The 22,416-nt window shown below is 44.8% G+C and overlaps 3 protein-coding genes across 3 annotated transcripts; 1 reads left to right on the top strand and 2 right to left on the bottom strand.

The window, feature by feature from the left end:
* The first annotated feature begins 918 nt into the window (after positions 1 to 918).
* Positions 919 to 3,741, top strand: sbds (SBDS ribosome maturation factor). Its single transcript, XM_004075240.5, has 5 exons — positions 919 to 1,160; positions 1,311 to 1,440; positions 1,524 to 1,724; positions 2,997 to 3,161; positions 3,241 to 3,741. The coding sequence occupies exons 1-5, from the start codon at positions 1,033 to 1,035 to the stop codon at positions 3,364 to 3,366; spliced, it is 750 nt and encodes a 249-aa protein (XP_004075288.1). The 5' UTR covers positions 919 to 1,032; the 3' UTR covers positions 3,367 to 3,741.
* A 709-nt stretch (positions 3,742 to 4,450) lies between these two features.
* On the bottom strand, positions 4,451 to 5,771 carry LOC101161321 (claudin-4-like). Its single transcript, XM_011482223.4, has one exon. The coding sequence runs from the start codon at positions 5,621 to 5,623 to the stop codon at positions 4,955 to 4,957; it is 669 nt and encodes a 222-aa protein (XP_011480525.1). The 5' UTR covers positions 5,624 to 5,771; the 3' UTR covers positions 4,451 to 4,954.
* Positions 5,772 to 13,270: 7,499 nt separating this feature from the next.
* Positions 13,271 to 21,653, bottom strand: pld3 (phospholipase D family member 3). The gene is made up of 12 exons (XM_023961646.2): positions 21,364 to 21,653; positions 19,771 to 19,828; positions 19,218 to 19,268; positions 18,090 to 18,283; positions 17,817 to 17,997; positions 17,609 to 17,723; positions 16,240 to 16,367; positions 15,919 to 16,116; positions 15,690 to 15,829; positions 14,050 to 14,215; positions 13,867 to 13,963; positions 13,271 to 13,727 (listed from the first exon to the last, which is right to left on the bottom strand). The coding sequence occupies exons 2-12, from the start codon at positions 19,795 to 19,797 to the stop codon at positions 13,540 to 13,542; spliced, it is 1,485 nt and encodes a 494-aa protein (XP_023817414.1). The 5' UTR covers positions 19,798 to 19,828; positions 21,364 to 21,653; the 3' UTR covers positions 13,271 to 13,539.
* Positions 21,654 to 22,416: the final 763 nt, after the last annotated feature.

Genomic DNA, 22,416 nt, shown 5'->3' with positions numbered 1-22,416 from the left:
ATTTTTACGTGGTAGTATTCTTCTTTTGAATACTACAGAAACTGCAAGTACATTTTAGACCAAATGGGTCATTTTAGTTAATAGTACGAGACAAATTAAAATTAATTAATGAAACATTGAATAAATATATAAATATTTCGTTAAATCAGTACAATTAAAATTGTGATTACATACATAAATCTGTGAATATTTAATTGAGATCACAATGAATTTAATGCAACAAATGCATTTAGTTTGTTCACTGTTTAATCAATTATTATTATTGTTATGTGGTAACAAGTTGGCAATAATTAAAAGGTTTTCAAGTTAACATCATAATAAACTGGTTTTAATATTAGAGTTTAAGCCAAAACTTCATCATCTTTTGATCTAATGGATCTTTTCATTATGATTATGCAACAAAAAACATTTAGGACATTTTTCTGCAGGGCACCAGTAGTTCATTAAAAATTAAAACTGAGAGCTCTCCGTTTACACTCTCACCCTTTATCTTACAGCCCCCACCAACATAACGTTTCTGGTGCACCAAAAATGGCGAACGATATTGGAGCTGTCCAGCCGTACAGTTTGAAGCCAGATACCAGCTCGGAAGAGGAAAACAAAGACGTTCATGGATCTAGTCGTTTATAAGTGGATGCATCAGAATGGAGCAGAGCAGAGAGCTTGTGGCCCGCCCAGCATACTTTCTACGTCACCAATGCGATCTTTTTTAAACAGCATTTTTCCCCCTCTGCTCATGTTTCACCACTATTTGTATAAAGACATATTCAGAAATGCAATGCTAAGATTAATTTACTTTAAATAAGTCCTCCATCATGGTAAAAAGGCTGCAAGGACATGTTAAAAACACCATTTTAATCGGAATGAGTCTGAATGACAAAAAAAACAAGGGGCGGAACGTTCGTTTGAATTTAGAGTTTCTGGTGGACCTTTTTGGATGACGGACCGGGAGGACAGGGGCGCATGACCAACGTCGTATTTTCTTTTCCAGCAGTATTTCAAATGCGCATTAGGTCCTGAAAATCCTCAAAAATGTCTATTTTCACACCAACCAACCAAATCCGGTTGACGAACGTGGCGGTGGTTCGGATGAAGAAAGGCGGGAAGCGCTTCGAAATCGCCTGTTATAAAAACAAAGTTATGAGCTGGAGAACCGGAGCGTAAGAAGAACCATGATTATTAGCGAACAAACAGACATCGATCAGCTAAACATTTGCTTCCTCTAGTTGAAGTTTTTTTTATTTCCTGTTGACTGTCTTGTATGTTTGTGAGGAACTCAGGTGTTTGTTGTTGTTGTTGTTTACCTGCAGAGAGAAGGACCTGGATGAGGTTCTGCAGACTCCGTCTGTCTTCATTAACGTGTCAAAAGGTCAGACGGCGAAGAAGGATGACCTGCTGAAAGCTTTTGGGACAGAAGATCAGACAGAAATCTGCAAGCAGGTACTGAACCGACCCAAACCCACAGCCCGAATCACACCTGCTGCTGCTGCTGGACCTGCTGGTTCTGGTTCTGTTCCGGGCAGATCTTGGCCAAAGGGGAGCTCCAGGTGTCCGACAAGGAGAGGCAGACGCAGCTGGAGACCATGTTCAGGGACATCGCCACCACCGTGGCCGACAAGTGTGTGAACCCGGAGACCAAGAGGCCGTACCCGGTCAGCATGATCGAGCGGGCCATGAAGGACATCCACTACTCCGTCAAACCCAACAAGAGCACCAAGCAGCAGGTGGGTTCCGTTGCCGACAGAACCCTCTAGAACATCCCTACGCCGCTAATGTCAAGTGCAGGAAGAAGTGACCAAAAACACTTCTTCCTGCACTTGACATCAGACGCAAGAACCTCTCAGAGACAGTTTTATGGGACACAATTTAAGCTTTTTAGGATGACCATTTCTCAGGGGAGAGACGTTCTCTTCTGTTCTTTTGGCAAAAATATTTGCTAGCAAGTCAAAAGTTCAATGTTTTTTGGACAAAAAAAAATAAAGTGTAACTAGTTATTGAGTATAAGAGGCTAATTTAACAACCAAACTGACAAATGAACCTGTTTAGATTGAGTTTTATGTAGGATGCTTATCCTAATGTGATTTTAACTAATTACCCATAATCCTCAGCTGCATCCCTAGTCCCAGACATAATCAGTAAGCAAGGGGTGATCGGTCCAAGCATGTGCGAGTTATCGTTTCTATGGCAACCGCTCTCCCCTACCAGCGGGCTGCAAAAAAATCTCTTAAAACACTTTGAATGTTGGGGGGGGGGGGGGGGGGGGCACTAGGCTCCACCCACTTTTATTGATGCATCTCATTGGTCAGTTTATGACTAAAAAATATCAAGAACATGGTACAGAAAAAAAAGGGATGAGTGCAAAAATGGTTGTTCTGACCAATAGAATGACTGTCTGTGTCTCTATAGAAGTCTTAGATTCTTGGAGCCAGCGGGGTACTTCCTGTTTGGAACGCCAGGGGGGAGGAGTCACTCAGTCCAGTTCTCACATACAGTGAATGGTTTGAACCCTGAACTGTTTGTGTAAAGGGGTTTGACGGGGTTCGTCCTCATGTTGTAATGAGAAGACTTAAACTTAAATCTTTCCTGCGAGAACTTGCTATCATCAGTGTAACCGACACCACCCTCTCTGGAATTGGGGGGAAAATAACCCCTTGTGTAAAGCTTAGCCCCTCCCACAGTGGAGTAAATCTCTTTTACTGCAGAAAACCTCAGAAATATTCCAAACAGAATTATAACGTCTGAAATATGAAGATAACCCCAATTTGGAAGCATAAAAATCTTTTGCACAAGGAAAAAACAGAAACTACTTGGATGTGTGTGATGATGAAAGTGTGTGGTGGGCGGAGCTTAAAGGTGAGAACAGTTCTGTTTAGAACTCAAGCGGTGTGGTGAAACGGTGGATTTGTGTGAGGGTTGTGGGTGTTTCCGCAGCACACTACTATTGAGACGAGATGAGAAGTAAAGGAGGTGCTGCTGTGACCGTCTGCTCCTCTCAGGCTCTGGAGGTGATCCGGCAGCTGAAGGAGACCATGGAGATCCAGAGGGCCCACATGAGGCTGCGGCTGCAGCTGCCGGCCAAGGAGGCCAAGCGTCTGAAGGAGAAGCTGAAGCCGCTGCTGCAGGTGGTGGAGAGCGAGGAGTTCGACGAGGAGCTGGAAATGGTGCGTTTGAAAAATGGCGCGCGCTGCGAGCGGACAGCGTCACGGAGGCTCACTCCTGTCTCCGCCCCCCTCCCTGCAGATCTGTCTGGTGGATCCCGGCTGCTTCCGGGAGATCGACGAGCTGATTCGCTGCGAGACCAAAGGCAGAGGCTCTCTGGAGGTCCTGAGTCTGAAGGACGTGGAGGAAGGAGAGGAGAAGATGTAGCTCCTCCTCCGCCTGCAGGAAGAGACTTTCCCCTTCAAGAAACACAGACCAGCAGATCCTTCTCACTTATTTATTCACTTTTTGCAGCTTCTCCCGTTCCTTTGAAGCTTCAGATCCACTGAAGCTCCAATTCCAGTATCTCCAACACTTCTGGTTGACTTAAGCACGGCTTTGCACATTTTCAAAAATATCTAAACACTTAATCTATTTTTGTTTCCTGGAGACCCAAAGAAAACACGTTTGATTTGCTCAAATAGCCTCAGAAACAACAAAGTGCGCCTTCAAAATAGGAAGGAGGTTTGAACAAACAAGAAGGAAATGTTCTTCTGTCGGGTTGGATTACGTTCGACAAACTAATAAAGGCATGACTTCACAGTGTGTCTCTGCTGACTCTCCATTCTGGTTTTTCCTGCTCTGCACTTTTAGTTCCAACAGTCACAGCATCAGCGGTGAACAAATAATGAGGAAGAACTGTTTGTTTTTTTTCTCAGTGTGAACGCCTGCTTACAGGATCTCATTTGATCGATTTAGCGCCAAATCACAAAATAAATGCAACTCATTCTTCCACGAATGTGTTGCCAAATCTTTAAAATATGAACAACTCACACATTTCAAACTTGTGCTTGCTATAAACAAAATGGAGATTAAATCCAGAATTAAAACCCAAACAATAGAGCAGTTCACCTTTTAGGGTTTAGGTTACGCCCACACCTCTGTGATAAATTCATATTCCTGATAGTTATTTACATTTTTAAAGGATATATTTAACAAAACTTTACAATTTTGATGTGAGAAAAATACAACCAAACTAGAAATTGCTTATTTACAAACATGATTTTGTTCCTGTTGTCTTATTTTTCTGTAGGGTTGTAATCACAATTTAGTTTTATTTTTCTAACCAATCAGGCTGGAAACAGAAACTCGCTTTTTACTGCAGTTTTCTTAGTTCTTTATGAAATAAGAAATGTACTTTAATGTAACATCAGAGTTGTTTGGTCACATCTAAACAGGATTGGTTTATTTATTTAGTTTTTGCCAGGCTTTAATAAAAGAAGACTAAGCAATACCTTGAAATGTTTTTTTTTTTTAGAAATAAATGTAATCGTGTCAAAGTAAACTTTTTGTTTCTCACATAGAATTGCCTAAATATAGTGTAAAGATATTTCCAAATATTTATATTTTTAATAAATACTCACTCTCTTATTCTAAACTTTCGTCTATATATTTTTAATTTTCAAAATCCTTTATTCCAACTTTAGTACTTCTCATCCTGTTTCTTACAAGAGTCAATTTTTTAGTTAGTTTTTTTTATCCACAGATTTGATTCTCATAAAATAAGCAGAGAAGAAAAGTCCCGTTTACAGCAGAATAAAAAGTAATAAACCATAGAACTATTTTTAAACAGAATTTTGTAAACAAGCACAAAAAATTACCATAGATCTTCCTGTTTAATAGCCTGTTTAGGCTATTCCAGAAGCAATGCGGCCTCTACCTGGCGTTTGGGAGGTGTAATTACTAAGCAACAACTGATGGGGGTCAAAGTTCAATTAGAACCAGTGTGTGACTGTTCTCAGCTGGTCTCCTCTTGTCAGACGGGCTGTGATCTGCGCTCGTACTGACTTTGAGTGAATATAGTCCTGTTGATCCTGCTCAGGGGGTGATGAGCCTCCGCCTCCGGATTCGGGGGCTCACTGCTTTCCTCCGCCCGCCCCTTCGCCGTGGGGCACCTGGTGGTGAGAAACACCCCACCAGCCAGCATTAGAGCAAATGAAATCCACCCCAGGTACAGGGCCGGGCCCCAGTCTCTCCTCAGCAGCAGGGCTCCCTCCAGTGGCTGACTGGTGTGGTGGCACGTCCAGGCTGTGGGAACCAGCAGCAGAATTCCTGACACAACAAACAGGGAGCCAGAGAAAACTTTAACCTGGCCTCGCTTTGGGAACCAAATCATTCCGACTCCTCCTATCGCTGCAGCGAAGCCCCCCACTGCGATGGCCGCCATGATGAGGGCTCTCCACGTCCGAAAGCTTCCGGAGAGAGACATGAGGGACTGGTAGAAGGAGCAGTGGAGGCTGCCATCCTGGGCCAAATCCCAGTGATCCCACTCCAGCCACACCCCGTCCCAGTAAGCAGGCAGGGTGGCGGTGGAGTTGTCCACGGTGCCGCTAACCTTCCACAGGGCCAGGCAGCGGGTCAAAACCGAGCACATCCACCCGACGAGGCCCACGGCGAGGGCGGCCAGCTCCAACTGCCGCTGCATGGCTCCGGCCGGCCTTGCCCTCCTCCTCAGCACAGGCCCTGCTGCCAAGGCAGGAGCCGCAAGAATGCTGCGGGCGGGGTGTTGTTACGGCGTGCACATGTGAGGCAGAGGGGTTGTGAGTGTGCGCCCGGCTGCCTGTTCGGGGAGGAGAAACCAGTTCTTTGCTATCTTGAAAAGAAGGCAGTGGCTGCAGCTGGGTGGAGCAGGGAAATCCCTCTCCATGGTTTCAAAACAATCCCCTCACACAGTCTGCATGCAGAGGCTAAAAAAACAAAGCTGGCTCTGTGCTCGGCGCTCTCGGCTCGCTCACCAAACCTTCATTCTGAGAGAAAACCCACTTTAAAGCAACTGTCCGTGTTGAAAAGTCAAAGGAGAATGCCTCCTGGAGACACCAGTTCATACAAGTCAGGGATTACTCTTCAACAGGAAGCTGATGGGTTCAGACTCAACCAATTCTATGGAAGCATATCTGTCTCATAATTCAAAAATAAAAACTCAAAATGCTTTTTCATTTTTTACAACGAAGCTGCGTTAGTTGACTCAAAAATAAAATGAAAAAACAATCCCCCAAATGGCTTTTTCTTTTTCTTCTTCAACATTCTGAGATATAATTAGATTTCATTGACATTTCATTTCCAAAAAGTTCTCTAGTAAATGTGCAGCAAAATCCAATAAGAAATATCTAATTTGACAATTAAAATGGATTAACAGAAATGCTTTCTCACTTTCTACTTCAACACCGCTCATTCTGTGACGTAGTTAGAGCGATATAATGCAAAGAGGGGATTGCATTTCCGTTTTCACATCCAGCATTGTTCATTTCCAGTCAGCATTTCCAGCGGGGAGGCGGGGCGATGACGTCAGTGCTCACTCGGTGTGAGGCTTTGGAGCGTGAACAGAACCTGCAGCGTCGTGTTTGCTGGCAGGGGGGGCTGCTTTGTCACAGTGTGCGCTCCGGAGGGCGCACACCGTTTAACGTATCCGTAAAAAAAAAGACGAGATTACAAGTAAATAGTTCCAGTCAACTGAAAGGATGCAGAATAGAGAAACATAAAACATTGAGGTCTGTGTGTCTGGTTTGGCTGCTTGTCTGTTCACAACCAAAACAGGATTGGTAACATGGTGCAGACAGCTATGAAGGTCATAGGCACATTCCAGCAAATGTATGAGTGTTCTGTGACACGACTAGCTCATAAAATCATCAGTGATCCATCTCATATTGTGTTTTCTGACTTTGAATTCTTACCATCTGGACGACGCTTCAGAGAAAGAAATACTAAACCAACAGATGTCAGAGCTGGTTGGTTCAATGAGCCATAAGACTGCTGAACAAACGGTAAACGGTCCAGAGCAAGTGACTCTGGTTGTTGTCTTTCTGGCTGTTGTCTTATTGTGGGTGTTGTTACTTTTTGTGGGGGTTTATTCTGTTGTGTTCTTTATGTTGTAGCTGTGGGCTCCTCAGCCCAAGACAAATTTCCCTCAATAATAAAGTATTTATTGATTTATTTTTTTTAACTTGTCCTGTCCAACAGCTGGGCAAACAGATGAGAGCTGAAGGCCTCTTGTGTTGGACATATTTTACTTTTACAACAGGGGTTATGAATCTTCTGACAAACCAGAGGTTTGTCTGAATAAACCCCTTTTGGAATCGAGACCAAACTTTATTCATATTAATCATATTTGAAAATCTTTTCTGTTGGACCGGACGGAAAGGGAAAGAAGGGAAGAAGAGACAGGGATGTTAGGGGGGGATAGGAGGGTGATCATAGGAGGAGGGGGGGGGGGGGGTAAAACCATGAAGCAGCATAAAGCAACAAGTTTCTGGATGTTTATCATTACCGTAAGGTTCAGATGTAGTACAAATCTCAAAGGGCGGGGCCTGTCCACACACACACACACTCTAATGTTATCAACACACCTGCTAGCTGCAAAAAAATGTCCACACGTCAACATGTACACAAAACAGATAGTGTTCACGAACGCATACCTATGCCTTTAAACCAACTAGTGTGAAATATTTCATTCAATCATGCAAACTATTTATGTAGAGGTGAGCTAACACCTGTGCTCAGGTGAGTGTTTATGTTCTTCTAAAATGGATGATGGAATGTGAAAAGAAGGAGGGAGAGTGCCCAGCCCTCCCCACACCAAGACCCCCGCCGCAGCATCCGCGGCAGCCAGAACCCCCCAACGCCACACGGCAGCAGGCAGAGAACAACCGCCCCCTGGGCGATCACATCGGCCACCCAGGCCAGGGCCAGCAGGACTGCCGCGGGGCCCCCAGAGCCAGAGAGCACGGAGGCGCGGGGGGACAGAGAGCGCAGCCCCAGCCCAACCAGGAGAGCAGCCCTCCCACCACTCCGGGAGGGCCCAGCGCGGCGCCCCACCCGAGAAGGGTTCCCACAGCCCCAGACAAGCATCTTATCATCACCACCCAGGAGTTCTGGGAATCCCCCGCCCCAACCCCAGGTACGAGCCAGGACCCCCCCAAGGGAGACCCGCTTCGCGCTCCAGGCAGCCACCCACCCGGCCCATGGTGGGTCCAGGAAGGAGCAAGGCAGGGGCCAGCCGTCCCCGCCCAGGAGGGGGGCACCCAGGAGAAAAGGGGGCCCACGAGGGGTGTTGTAAACATAGCCCGACCAGGCTTGGCCACAGTTGGAAATTTGGCGAGGCCCAGCACCCAGGGGGAAGGACCAGAACCCACACCACAGGGACACGGACACCCCCGGCTCAGGTGTGATGTGATCCCCGGCTTCTGGCCTTGCCAGAAAGCTCAGGGATCCCTCTCCCCGAGTGGAGAGAGGACTGCGGGGCCCAGGAAACCAGCACCCAGGGAACACGGCCGCCGTTGCCAAGGGCCCAGTACCCCAACCAGGGATGGGATAGGGGACAGATGGTCCAAGGTCCCACCTTTCTTGCAAAATGCGTGTGTGCATTTATTGTATCAAGTATTTATTGATTGATTGTCTGTCTGCTAGTTTGTCTTTCTTGACATGACCCTCTGCCTTTAACCGGACTTGGGACCGGCACGTGGTTGCATGACTTTATTTTATTTGTATTATTTGTTTGTTTTTGTGTTTTTGTTTTGTTTTCATCACAACAGCAAAGGCTGATGTTTTTCTCAGCGTGACCCTCTGCATTTCTCCGGACTTGGGACCGGCACATGAGAGCACCATTGTGCCCCCATGTGGTTGCATGACTTTATTTTTGAACTGCTGTTTTCTTTTAATCAACATTATCCCTATGTTATCGATTATCTTTATAAACCTTCACTAAAGTTTTTTTTAATTGGGAAAACCGGAGCACCCGGTGAAAACCCACACATGCTTAGAACAAAAAACTCTACAATTTGATGTTTTTATATATTTACTAGTTTGAAAGTTTTTGTTTCCTATTATCTAACCCTTGTTATCCATTAAAATAAAACTCAGTTTTCTAGAAAAGCCTAACCCTACAGACTATTTTTCTGTAGTTTTAAGCTTTTTTTTTGTTCCTACAAACTAACCCCTGTTTTCTACAACCCCCCACCCCTCCTGGTTTTTTGTTGCAGTTTTTTTTTTTTTTTGCTGCAGTTTTTAAACTAATGTTTTTCCTACTAATTTTTTTAACTAACTATTTGACCCCTTAAAATTTAACTCTTCCTGCGACGGAAGAAGTTCAGGAACCTTCTAAAAAGGCCCGGCTTCTGGGGTTTCTGCAGGTGCTTTTTGAAGCTGGAAGCAATGATGTCATTGACCGTGTCACAATCTGAGTCAATGAAAATCAGCACAAATTCCGGCTTTGCCCACTTTTTGATCAGGTCTTTGTACACAAGCAGGTGCAGCTTTTTCAGAATCTTGACCTGATCCATCTGAATCTTTTCCCCCTTGAATTCATTCCAAACTCTTTCCACCAGCTTTGTGACATGGAGAAAGAATCTATCGGAATGACCGGCAAAGCCCGACTCTGAGACGACATGTGACAGCAGCTTTGAAAGTGAGTCTGCCAACGCTGCTCTCAGATATTCTTGGAAGTCGTCCAGAACCTCAGCATCCTCAGGTTGGGCCTCTGCATCTGCCAGTGGCTCCTCTTCTATCTTCAGTTCCTCCACTACTTCTTCTGGAGCCTCTGTTTTGGCAGGAGGTTTCTTTGCTTTTTTGGGGCAAACTTTAACGCGTTTGGGCAGAAATCTCATGTTGGGAATGCAGGATTCTGTGTCTGAACCGTCTGACCGTTCAGGTGCATCATCCGTTTGGATCTCTGCAGGGCGGCTCTTTCTCTGTTTGACGCCTTTCTTTAGCGATTGAGCACAGACCTTCAGAAGCGCCGCACACGTCTTGACCTTAAACTTGCCGGATTTGATGTGGTGAAGGAATGTTTTTGTCCTTTCATCACTTGGTCCCAGAGTCAAAGCTCTGCGTTGAGCCATGATTACTGTGAGTACAGCCTTCACATTGGTGAAGAGGGACTTCAGCACATTGTTCTCAACATACAGCTTTGCTCTTTTGGCTCGTTCTTTGATGTGCTTCACACATGCTTGGCGTGCTGCGTCCACTGCTTTTACAGATCGCATCCTCAGTCTGTTTGCAATGGCTTTTACATTTGAAGGACTTGACAGCTTTATTTTGGACTTGTCTTTCTTTGCTTCTGGGTCTCGGTCCGCAGCAAAGGACTTTAGTTTATCCATCAATGCTGTCAGCTTTCTGGTGCACGCCTCCAGTTTTGCAGCAGCAGCAGGTCTTGTGTTTGCATCTCCAAGAAGAGCGAATGCGTCCTCAAGGAGTGCTGCTGCGGTTCTCAATCGATTTTGTGTGTCTGCAGCCACAATTTTGACTTTTTTGGTGCTGTTTCTCAGGCTCTGGACGTACACTCTGATGTTGTCGGCGTACGTCTGTAACCTTTGAGACACTAATCTGATGCTTTTAGCGGTCGCCTTTAGTCCATCTTTTGGGGCCAAACTGAGTTGTGGTTCTGTGGCGCTCGTCTTTTTGTCCCGTGTCCTCATTCTTTTGATGCCAGATTGGAGTTTTGCAGCACATAATTTTTGGAGAACGAGTCTGCGGGATTCCAGCTTTCTGATTGGCTGCTCTGCTTCCTGCAGTTGAGTCTCTGTGTTCTCCACTTGTGTTTGAGCATCCTCTCCTGCAGTCTGAGCTTTTCCACTTCTTCTCCTCAGCAGTTTGGCACCAGCAGCTTTCGTTTTGGAAGCACTTCTTTTTCCGGGTTGCATGCAGGGACAGCATGACCACGGGACTTTAATGTGGGACGTCCCTTCTGTGGGTTCGTCTTCCTCCGGGGCCTCTGGGCTAAGAGGCGTTTCTGCTGTTTTGCTCCTTCGTTTTAGACTGGACATCCTCTCTTTCGCCCTCTTTGACAAGGAATTGATTTTACATTTTCCAAGTCTGGGAAGTCGTCCTTTTGTGTCGAACAGTTTGAGTCTGTGATAAAGCTTTTCAATGTTTTGCCTCACAGCCCAGTTGTACGACCTGCGGGTTCCAGCCTTGGAGGGAGTCCTACCAGCGCACCTCTTTCCTTTTGTTGGGTGGCTTGTAGGATCCTCCTCATCACTCAAGTCTCCTGAGGAAACTTCTTCAGTGATGTTCTTCATGGCTTCATCCACGACCGCTGGACTTAGCTCATCTCTGAGCTCGTACAGTTTCTGTTCTGTCTGTCGGTCAGGACATCCGCAGATGATCTGGTAAACTTCCTCTGGTCTTAGTCGCCTGAGGATGTAGATCCCCTCTTGTTGAAGGAAATCTGTCACTAAAATGTTTCCCAGAAAACTTTTCCCTTCCATTTCCCTTGTCTTCGATCACTTTAGAAACCTGAAATTTGGGGTCTACTTGTAGACTTTGGTTGACGACTTAATAAGTTGTCATATGACATCATCACATTCTTCTGCCTTAAAAATCTGTAATAATGACAAATTAATATGTCACATGATGTCATCACATCTTAAAAATCTGTAATAATGACAAATTAACATGTCAAATGACATCATCACATTCTTCTGCCATGTGAGGATGATGTCATCTGTCATCATCACATTACCGGTCAACTGTGGTGATGTCAGCACCTTCATCATTTGTTGTTGTTTTGTTTTTTCTTTTTTCATTCAGCTCTTTATTTTGAAATTCTATAAGTCAGACAACAATTTTAATAAAAAATAATATCAGCAAACAGACACCTTAACACAGGTGATCATGTCTGTGTGCACCCTCACACGCACATGTATGTCTGCCTGAAACATACATGTGGACGGAGGATGGTTTGGCGTTTTCTTTAGATAATGATTTCTTAGATAATGATTTAAATTATGTCATATTATTTTTATTGCAAATTCATTAATGACTTTGAACGGCAATTTCCATATTGTTCTGATCGACAAACTGAGTATTGATGTCAGAGTGCGCCGCCTGTCCGTATAGATGATCTTTGCAGGTACGTGCGTGGCCGTGTTGTTCCCTGTTAAAATAACGAGCAGTGTTTTTATTTTTTATTTTCTACGTAGTTTTGTAACACAACTTTTTGGTTTTGGGGGAATTTCATCGTCATTAAAGGTTCGGTGGGGAGTTTTTCGGCTCATACTTCAAGTTAGAAGTTGTAAAAGTGAAGGTTCGCTCTGAGTTTTTCTCAGTCTGAATAGGCTCCGTGATCAGAGTGGAACAACTGTTTACATCCCATAATGCCCATAGCCAGCCATTAAAAAAGAGCTGCTAACAAATATGGAGCAACAAAAGCTGCGCTTTCATCAACCACAAGACTGGATTTGTGATCAATTTGCTTAATGGAAACAACAATTCCTAAAAAAATTTGCGTTTAGAGTTTTTGGGCTTGGAGGAGTTGGCTTTTGGGTGACAGATTTCCCAAAACTGCAATGGAAACACTCTTCACGTGACCAGCCGGATGGCGATGCGCTTCTTGGTAGGAACCGGCTGCCTTGGGCGCCACACAGATCATCACAAGTTGGGCGTGACATGTGGAATTGTGGGATCCACAGCTCCTCTGGAAAAGGGAATGGTATCCCACAATTCCTTGTGCTGCCGTTCTAACAGCAGCACCAAAGTTACACCTACTTAACCCTTATGCTATCCTAGACACTTTAACGTTGGGAGTTGGGTCATCTAGACCCACTAGACAGTGCTCTGAACCTTTTTTCTTCAATGATTTGTGATCTTCACTGGTGTCCATGGATTACATGAAATCTTTCCACCTTTATCCACCTTTGTCATGGTAGGGAGAATGTAAGGGTGGGGTCATCTACGATAGCACAAGGGTTAATTGAATTAATTTGAATGAAAGTAAAAAAATATCTGTTAACTACGTGTTATTTTGAAGTTGACTAAACTAAAAAAAAAAGATTTATCTTAACTAAAGCAAATAACTAAGTTAGATCAATGTTAAAAGTTTATCTTTCCAACATCCATATGTGGTCTTATCACCCTCTCATGGTGGAAAAAGTATTATCTGAGCTTCTTCATCCACTAAATCATCTTCAAATGGACATGTCATGCTGCTTCACCTCTCTGAAAACAAAGTAACCTTCAACTAAACCTGCTCCAGACCAGGTTATGTTCAGAGCATGAATTAGCCTCAAACTTATCAAGCTAACCTGCTTCCTGGAACAGGCCCCTCAGATAAACTGACCGTCGCTCCACAAACTTGACATTTGTTTCAATCCACTTAGTGATCTGTTTTTATTCAGTTAAAAATGAGATTTTCACAGTAAAAGCATGGGACTCCAGTCTGAGCTTCAAACTTTCATGATGATTAAAAAAAGAAATCACAAACACTCAAAGTTTTGTCCCTGAGATGATCCGGGATCAAAGCTCCCAGAGTTGTCCAAGTGTTTGAGGAACGCTGCCTCCTCCCCCTGGGCCCTCCCCCCGCCCCCTCCTCGGCAAAGGTAGGATATGAGCTGCGGGGCGTGGAGGAGGCTAGCAATAGGCTGTGAGGTCTGTGTTTTGGCTCAGGGGGGTGCTGTACTCTGACTCCCAGTCCCTCTCGAACACAGCCTGCAGCTGGGATTGGACGGTCGGGTCCTCGGACTGGGACCCTGTCTGGTTGACCACCAAGGCGGAGCCTGCCGTGTGAACAAAGTAGTCCCCCGACCAGTTGGACGTCCCTGAAACAGGAAAGATCCGGATTTAACCGGAGGGTTCTTCCTGAGGGATCAGCTGGGTAACAGCCTCAGAATCAAAACACAATTTGCATAATCATTTGAACGAACTGTATTTAAGTTGTGACTCGGGCTTGAACCTTACCGATGTACGCCACCTTGTCCGTCACCATGTACTTGTTGTGGTTCACTCGGGCGTATTTTATTTCTGGTCCGGGGTTTGGAGGCACCACAAACAGCCTCTGATGGGAGGAAAGAAAACAACACAAAATGACCAGATTTCCCAGCATCCACTTGGCCTGAACCCTCCCGCCTCCACTGGACTCACCACCTGGACGTCCAGCTTGCTCTTGGGGTCGTGGACTGAAGCCAGAGACTTCAGGAAGGGGAACATGACGGGCTGGGAGTTGGACCAGCAGCTGATCAGCAGCCGGACTTTGATCCTCCTCTCGTAGGCCAGCCGCCGCAGCTGCGTGTCGATGTCGCCCCAGTACCTGAGCAGAGCAGCGGCGTCCATTCCAGGCGCCAAAAACGTCCCATTACCAAACACGTTTCAACGTCACACGAAACTAGATCCAGTTCTAAATGAAAACCACTTTCAGGTTAGGGTTTTAAAACTATAACCCAGAATTTGGAGCCGTTTTTGTCTCGATCTTTTGGGTTTTCTGATCCTAGATCCGACCCGACCTGCAATCAGGGAGGTTTCTATGGCTATGTTCACACTGCAGGCTGAAATGACCCAATTCCGATTTTTTTGCCCCTATGCAACCCAATTCCGATCTTTTCATGACAATCTGAACGACACAGAGCCGATCTTTTCAATCGCGACCCAGGCCACTTGGGTATGCCGTCCTGATTCCGAAACGTATCCGATCTTTTCAATTGCGACCGCCGTCTGACCGGCCACGCGGCTTGATTCCGAACTGTACGTCATCGATACGCAACAAACGTCATCATTTTGCGTTGAAGTAGGCGGGAACGAAACATAAACAACAACCATGGCAGACGATGCTGCCGAGATCAGTCAGTGGAAGGGAAGCGATGTCCCCGATTGGATTAATATTTGGGGTTACAGCTCTATTCAGGCCAAACTCCAGGGCTTTAATCGCAACGGGGCGGTTTTTGAAAAAATTTCCAGCTAAATGGCCGAGCGTGGTGTTGAACCTTTCCCGCGATTACTTTTTTTTCCTTTCTCCCCTTTCCGACCGTGATCAGAAGCGCGGGGGACCCAAGGCGGATCCTCCTCCTCCTCTCTGTTCTGACCCTTAGATTCTCCAGGATTCTCCAGAGCGGGTTAATAAAGAATCAATAGCATTTATTCTGGGGGAAACCTTCTTCTATTACCGTTCTCCTTCCTTCGTAATACACAACATGAATGCGCGCCCACACTGGCCCCCCCCCAATTCTCCATCGTTGCACCCGTTTTTCTCCTGTCTGTACGGGGCGCGCGGCCCAAACACATCCTCATTCTACTACAGTGGGTCCAGATGATTTGCAAAAAGAGCTCCACTGTTGACATCCATTGTTCACGTTGGCTCCGCAAACAACGAGTGACGTCGTTCACCGTTAAGTACTCTGCGCATGCGGGTCAGTTTCGGGTCGTCTCACGGTCACACTGGAGACCACAAAAGTTCGGATTTACTTGGAAATGATAAGGTCTTACAAAAAATTTGGATTTTTTCAAAAAATCTGAATTGAGCATTGAGCATTTTAGGACAAAAGAAAAGTTCTTATATCATTGAATGAAACTGGAGCTACACAAACAAACACAGATTATTGATAGTTTTAGCTGTTGGTTTTCTTTGTTATTCAAAAGATGATTAAAAAATGCTTTTTTCTTTAATTTTTATTTTATTTTATTAAACTGAAGTTCAAAATAAAACAAAATGAATACATTAAAGGTGGAAAAATTGGGAAAGAAAAGTAGAATCATTGAAAACATGATATATTAGCCCCTCCCCCGTTTACCTCTGTGGTTTAGAAAACTCCATGGTGGGCAGGTAGTTCATGACGGCAATGTAGATGAAGCTCTCGGCGTCCTCCATCACGCTGAGGATGGACTGGAGGTCTGGCGTCCTGCCGGCTGCACAGAAGGAGGGCGGGGAGCTCTGGGGGCGGGACGGGACAGAGGCGGAGCCAGGGGTCAGAGGAGGGCAGAACTTCCCGTCTCAAAAGTCGCTTTTCTTCTGCTCCTCACCGACAGGTATATGCTGGACGGCGTGTCGTTGAGGGCCAGCTGGAGGGGCGTGTCCTTGTTGAACTGCGTGGAGAAGCTGGACGGCCACGGGGACGGGATGGACGCACTCGCCCCCAGAAACCAGTACGCTTCAAAGATCTTCCCCAGATCTTCAGCCAGACAGCTGCAGTTGTAGACCACGGCGCCCAGCTCCTTCACCTACGCACCGCCAGAAGAACGCCGTCAGCTTCTCCAAACCTGCTCCAAACCAAACCAACGGAGGTCCTGACTCAGCAGGCTCCTCCCCCTGAACGTCCAACAGAACCCCGAGTGTGTCTGAACCTGAGTGAGGGACCTCCAGTCCATGTTGGCACTGCCGATGTAGATGTGCTTCCCGTCTACAATCCAGAACTTGGTGTGGAGAACGCCGGAGGTGAGAGCCTTCATGTTCACTTCCCTGATGTCGGCTCCTAAAAAAAACCCCCACAAAAACGTTATTCTCTTCATATTGTTACGGTTAAATGTAGACGCACGCGATGTTCACAGTTCACATACTGTAAAAGTTGTTAGTGAAATAATAAACCAGTCAGATTGTTAAATACATCCAGTGTTACAGGATTTCTTAAAAAGAGAAACTCTAACAAAAATGTGCAGATCATTAACATTGTAAAGGCTCTAAACGTGTAAACTCATTACAAAATCAATGTTCTGCCTCCACTTGTTTCAGTTTGACCACTAGGTGGAGCTCTATAGCATTACACTTTATTCCAGCCAAAACCTGTATTTTCACTTTTAATTTTTTTTTCTTAAAAGAATTTGGAAAATGTATTCCTGTGAGTTTATAAAGCTGCAATTTATCAGCGTTAGCATTAGGCGTCCTATAGGAAATCCCATTATACGTTAGCATCAAGCTAACAGAATTAGGTTTAGCTGCTGTTATGCATCACCAGAAAAGGAAAGTCATAAAAGATCAATCTCTACTTTTATGGATCGATTACTGGATTTCATCCGCCCAAAACTAGTTTATTCATTCTGAAGAGCTATACAAAAGCATCGGTCTTCACATCTCTATGCCCCGTGGCCCCTGCCACAGACGGGTGGGCCCTGCCACAGACGGGTGGGCCCTGCCACACACGGATGGGCCCCTGCCACACACGGCTGGGCCCTGCCACAGACGGGTGGGCCCTGCCACACACGGGTGGGACCCTGCCACAGACGGGTGGGCCCCTGCCACAGACGGGTGGGCCCCTGCCACAGACGCGTGGGCCCTGCCACAGACGGGTGGGCCCTGCCACACACGGGTGGGCCCTGCCACACACGGATGGGCCCTGCCACAGACAGGCCACCTTTCCAGGGTGTACCCACCCTCACCCAACAATAGCCAGGACGGCTCCCGGCAACCCTATTGCCCCAAAAAGAATAATGCGGGTTAAAAGGAGAACGGTCAGCTCAATCCACCATATTGTGTTTTAAGTCCCACGTCAAGGTGTCACAAGTCACGTGTTACAAGGTCCAGTCTGGTTGGTTACATTAAAAACAGGATTAATTCAGGAAAACATAAGATTAACAAAAAAACAGATACAATAATTGTTTGTAATTAAACACATTTATAAAAATCAAGCAGACGTTTCCTCTAAATTTGTAATCAGCACCTCAGATGCTGAAAAAGCTGAACTTTGGGGTTTCTGTTTTCTGGGAGGACGGCGTTTACCCGAGTCGTTGAGCAGCCTCAGATCTTCTTGTTGTTTCTCCTGTGGTGCGTTCACTGCAATCCGTACTTTCAGCTTCCCCGACAGTTCCCTCAGTGTCTGCAGAACCGTCTCTCCCTGAACAAACAGTCATTTTAAGTCTCCTCAACCCACACGGATCACGTTTTCTTCCGTGTTCTCTCCGACGGCCAGATGTTTGGATCCCCTCACCTGGACGGCCGAGGGCTCCTGAGTGCCGGTGTCCCTGTTGGTCAGCGTCCAGTAGAAGGAGGCGATGTCCACGCTGCTGCGCGCCTCGCTCATCAGGCTCATCCACGCCTGGAAGATGGAGGGGTGGGCGGTGCTGGAGTTGAACTCCACGCCCACAGGGATGCTCTCCACCAGAACCACTCTGACGAGAGAGACCAGGCGAGAAGAAACGTTCCTCACGGAAAGACCAGAACGCAATGATCTGGGCTTTGGCGGTCGTGTGGAAATGCTCACCTGCAGGAGTCTGAGCAGGTCTGCTCCTTCTCCGGAAGGCCACTGACGATCGGAGAAGAACGATCAGGATTGGAGGAGGAGGAGGAGGAGGAGGAGGAGGTGGCGGCGGCCGTCAGGGTCAGGAGGAAGTAGAAGCTCAGAGCAGCCAGAGCCACGAGGAGCACAGAGACCAGAGGGAGCAAACATCTGGAAAGCTGACGGAGAAGGAGAAGATTTAACCTCTGGGAGCTTCAACAAACACGAAGTGACAGAGGAAAACCTGAGTCATAAATCGATTCACTGATGAAAGGCAGAAAACCTGCTGGGTTCCGTGGGAAGACGTTTTATAAAACCTTTAGAGCCGTTGGGGTTCTGAGGAAAAATGTCCAGATTGACACGTCAGAGGAACCCTCAAACGTGTTGAAATCCACTCTGAGGTGGAAACGCTGCAGCGTTTGGGATGCCGTCAAGATCCTCCAGGTAGAACTCAGACTTCCGGGTACCAGGGATTATGGGAAAGCAGCCCAGACCATCACCCTGCCGTCGCCATGCCTGATCTTTTCTCTGATCCAGCAGGAGCACAGCTTCCAGAAAGTTCTGTTTTTATCTCATCAGAACATTTGTCCGGACGTTTCTGAACGTTCTTGTTCCTCAGCAGCGGAACACGCCATGGGCCCAGTTCTGTCTCGGACTGTTGGGTCATGACCTTTAACCTGAACCGAGTCAGGTAGCCTTCATCTTCTGCTTCAAGTATGAATATGTGTGAGCTTTCTGAATATAAACTCCAAAAGGTCAAACAATGTTGGACTTTAAAACACACCGAATGTGTCAGCGGAAGGAAGTACATTTTCAAAGTAAAATGTCAGTGAGGGTTCTCTTTTTCAAAGTAAAACTATTCTGTGTTTTCAACTGAAGTTCAGTTTCATTAAATAAGTTCTGAAAAAACAATTTGGTTTTAAAAATGGTGGACAATTTGACTAAAGCAGACAGTAAAAAGACATTCTTCAGCAGCCTGACTGACAAGAATCCACCTTAAAACAGCAGAACTTTGGCTTCGCTGGCTTATCGTGGTGAAAAACAGCAAACTCTGTCTTCGTGTTTTTCTGAGTGAATTTCCTCTTTGGAAACAATAAAACGTTCTAAACGTACCAGCCGCGTTTGTCTGCTGGATCCTCTCCGGTTCCGGTCCAAGTCCTGCAGCTGCAAACCCAAAAAGAACAGACGGTCAGAACCACACAGAACCTTCTGCATTCAGGTTCGGTACTGATGGATCGAGATCATCAACCAAAGACATAAAGGGGAACTTCCAAAATAAGAGCATCAATTCTGTTTGAATGGATGAATCATTTATGGATTTTTTTTAGGGACAATAGAGAATTTTAAGTCTTAATCCAATAAGTTTTGCTAAGGAAAAAAACTTTAACCAAACAGATGTTTTAAATGTACATAAAGATGTTTTCTTTTATTAAAATAACTACAATTCATGCATAGAATAAATACTTTTAGAGGTATTTGGTTTAATAATCACAAGCGCTTAAGAAGTTAAGGTTTTTTTTTAATTCATATTCAACTTTTATGTTCTAAAACGTCACAGAATCCGAACACAACGCAGGTAAAAGCAGGTGAGACACAAATATGATTGAAATGAAACAGAAATGAGTTCCAAACGCCCGCCGGCGGAGACAAAGCGCCGTTTGTTCACCTGGCTGTAGGGGACGTCCGTCTTCATGCTGGCAGAGGACCCGGTTCTGCTGGTAAACCTGCAGGGACACAACAGCCCGCATCGTCAGGTTCTGGCGGAGAACCGCAGAGGGGTTCCCTACAGACTCAGCAGAGAAGCTTCCAGCCGCCGTCACAAAGAGAACGAGCCCCCCACCCACCCCCACCCCCAGCAGAACAAAGGCACCGCCTCCGCTCCGGCGGGCCGCATCAGGGGAGGAAGCTGAGGTCAAACTGGAAGATCAACGTTTCTGAGAAGAAGCAAAGGGGAAGCTGGGAGGCTTTAATGCTGTCGGCGGTCACGAGGAACCGTGTGACCCCCCCCCCCCGCCAGAAACGAATCGACAGCAGGACCGGTCCAGCAGCGGAAGCAAAGGAAGGCGCCATCATCCAGGATGAAAAGCTTCAGCTCTGATCCAAGAGGCTTTGTCAATAAAAAAAAACTTTATTTAAAGGAAAAGCTTTTTCCTCAACCAAGTGGGTTTTGACAGACGTGAAGAAACGTGACGCTCAGATCTTCCTCTGAAGTGATGATGAGGAGAACTTCAGTTCTGAGTCGGACCAGATCAGAACCACCTGACCCATTTAAACCAAAACCTTTAAACGACAGTCTCCACTAAAAACCTTATTAACAGCTAATCTGTCAGACGTTATAATCAGAGTGAAGCACTTTAGTTCATCTTTTACTCCAGAAGGAAAACGTTGTTTTTCTTCATCCAACTAATATTTGTTTGTTTGGAGTTTCTATTGAGGCTGAACTTTAATATTATGGAGATCAGGAACCCATTAGAACAGAGTTCTCCCATCAGGAACAAGCTTTTCTGTTTACTTCCTGTTAACAAACAGCTGACAGGAATAGTTCTGCTGACACACGACCCGCTTTTCTTGTTTTGCTTTAGAAACCAAAAGTTGGAACTTTCATTTTGATCAAAAAAATATATATTTAAAAAGATATTCAATCATTTAAAGATTTCTAAACTCATTTAAACTTTATTTGTAACTGATAAGAGACTAAACGTGTAAGTTTATTCTCTTATTGACCTAACTTCTCATTTTGGTTCTGATCCAAAAACACAAAAACTTTTCAAACTTATGAATGAATGACTGAGCTGAACAGAGTTTGAGTCGGTCTTTCCGAGAACTAAAAGGATCATTTGAAGGTTTTAAATATAAAGAAACAAAATCCAGCCTTTAAAATATAAAACAACCAAAATGAAGGAAAAACACCAACTATACGGTTTAAATATGCTTGGAAGATTAAAAAAATATATATCAAAGGTTTGATTTATTCAAATAAAAACTCCAGTATGAAACATTTTGACTTAACTTGAGTAAAATCCCAAACATCTGAATTGTTCGCTGACTTTTTTAACAGATAAAAACATGTCAGACGTAGAAAAGTACCAAAAAATGTTCCCGTAATGAAGCCAAAGTTGATTATTTCTCCTGAGTTTAAGTGAATATTTAACGTTTTAATAACCAAAACCGAACACAAACAGAGCAAAAGCTAGCGGACAAAACCAAAACATTTTTCCTAAAAAAAAAAATAATAATAATAAAATTGAGGAAAACTCACGTTGATAGTTCAAATCCACCTGAATCTGCGTCTTAAAGCATTTTATGTCGCGGGTTCGATGTTTGTTTTTGAGGAGAAAATCAGCTAGAAGCGCTCATTGTTTTGTTTCTGTCTTTTAGCTTCACAGCAAACTCAGAGAGGGAGTCACGTGATCCAAGCCCGGCAGCCAATGGGAGGAGAGCTTTTGTGGTGACGTAGAGAACTTGCAAAACTACAGGCTCTTCTCTCCCCCACTAGAGGCCGCTGTACGCACACATGAACACATGCAGACGCATCAACAAACGGCTGCAAAAGATGACGCAATCCTCCAACACATTTTATTTAAAAACCAAAGTGTGATAACCAAGGATTGAGAAAATTAATAAATACATAAAAACAAATGTATACAGCCAAAGTACAGAAGCATCACAAATAAACTAACAATGATATCGTTTTTTTAAGTTCCCTTTCAAGTATAATTTATTTGATAACTTGACAACATTGTATTTATTACTGCAAAAAGTGCTTAAATTAGGTTTGACCATTTTCTTTTATAAATATAAAATACAATTGTAATATGAAAATAAAGTTCTGCTCCATGTTTTGTCTTTTAATGGAAGGTTAAAAGTTTTTTTTTTTCCAGTTTTACAACAAATGTGATTTCCAGTGTCAGTCTGAAATGTATTTGTGTATACAATTCACAAACAAACGGCAAATTATTTATTCTTGTGATCCACAAAATGTACACAACTGCGCCAAAAATCATTTAACAGGATGCAGTAGAATGTAAATAACACTTCTTTTATCTTGTTGGGTTGATCCAATCCTTTTTTTCCTGAAAAGAACAGAACAAATCCAGAACCCTGGCTTCATACAGGAAGTAAACCATTAATATGTTTGATCAAACACATGCAGCAGATTCTCACTGTACTGTATATTCATTTTATAACTCCCCTGACAGGCAACATCTTGCATTAATTTAAAACATTTTAATGTGATTCTTTTCTACATGATCTTCTTTTTGCAATATACAGAAAAACACTTTTAATCCTGGAGAATCCAAGAGTAAAGTTG

Source organism: Oryzias latipes, chromosome 13 (genome assembly GCF_053564925.1).
Source record: "Oryzias latipes strain Hd-rR chromosome 13, Olatipes_Hd-rR_3.1".
Classification (NCBI taxonomy): Eukaryota; Metazoa; Chordata; class Actinopteri; order Beloniformes; family Adrianichthyidae; genus Oryzias; species Oryzias latipes.
This window is presented reverse-complemented; position numbering and strand designations above follow the sequence as displayed.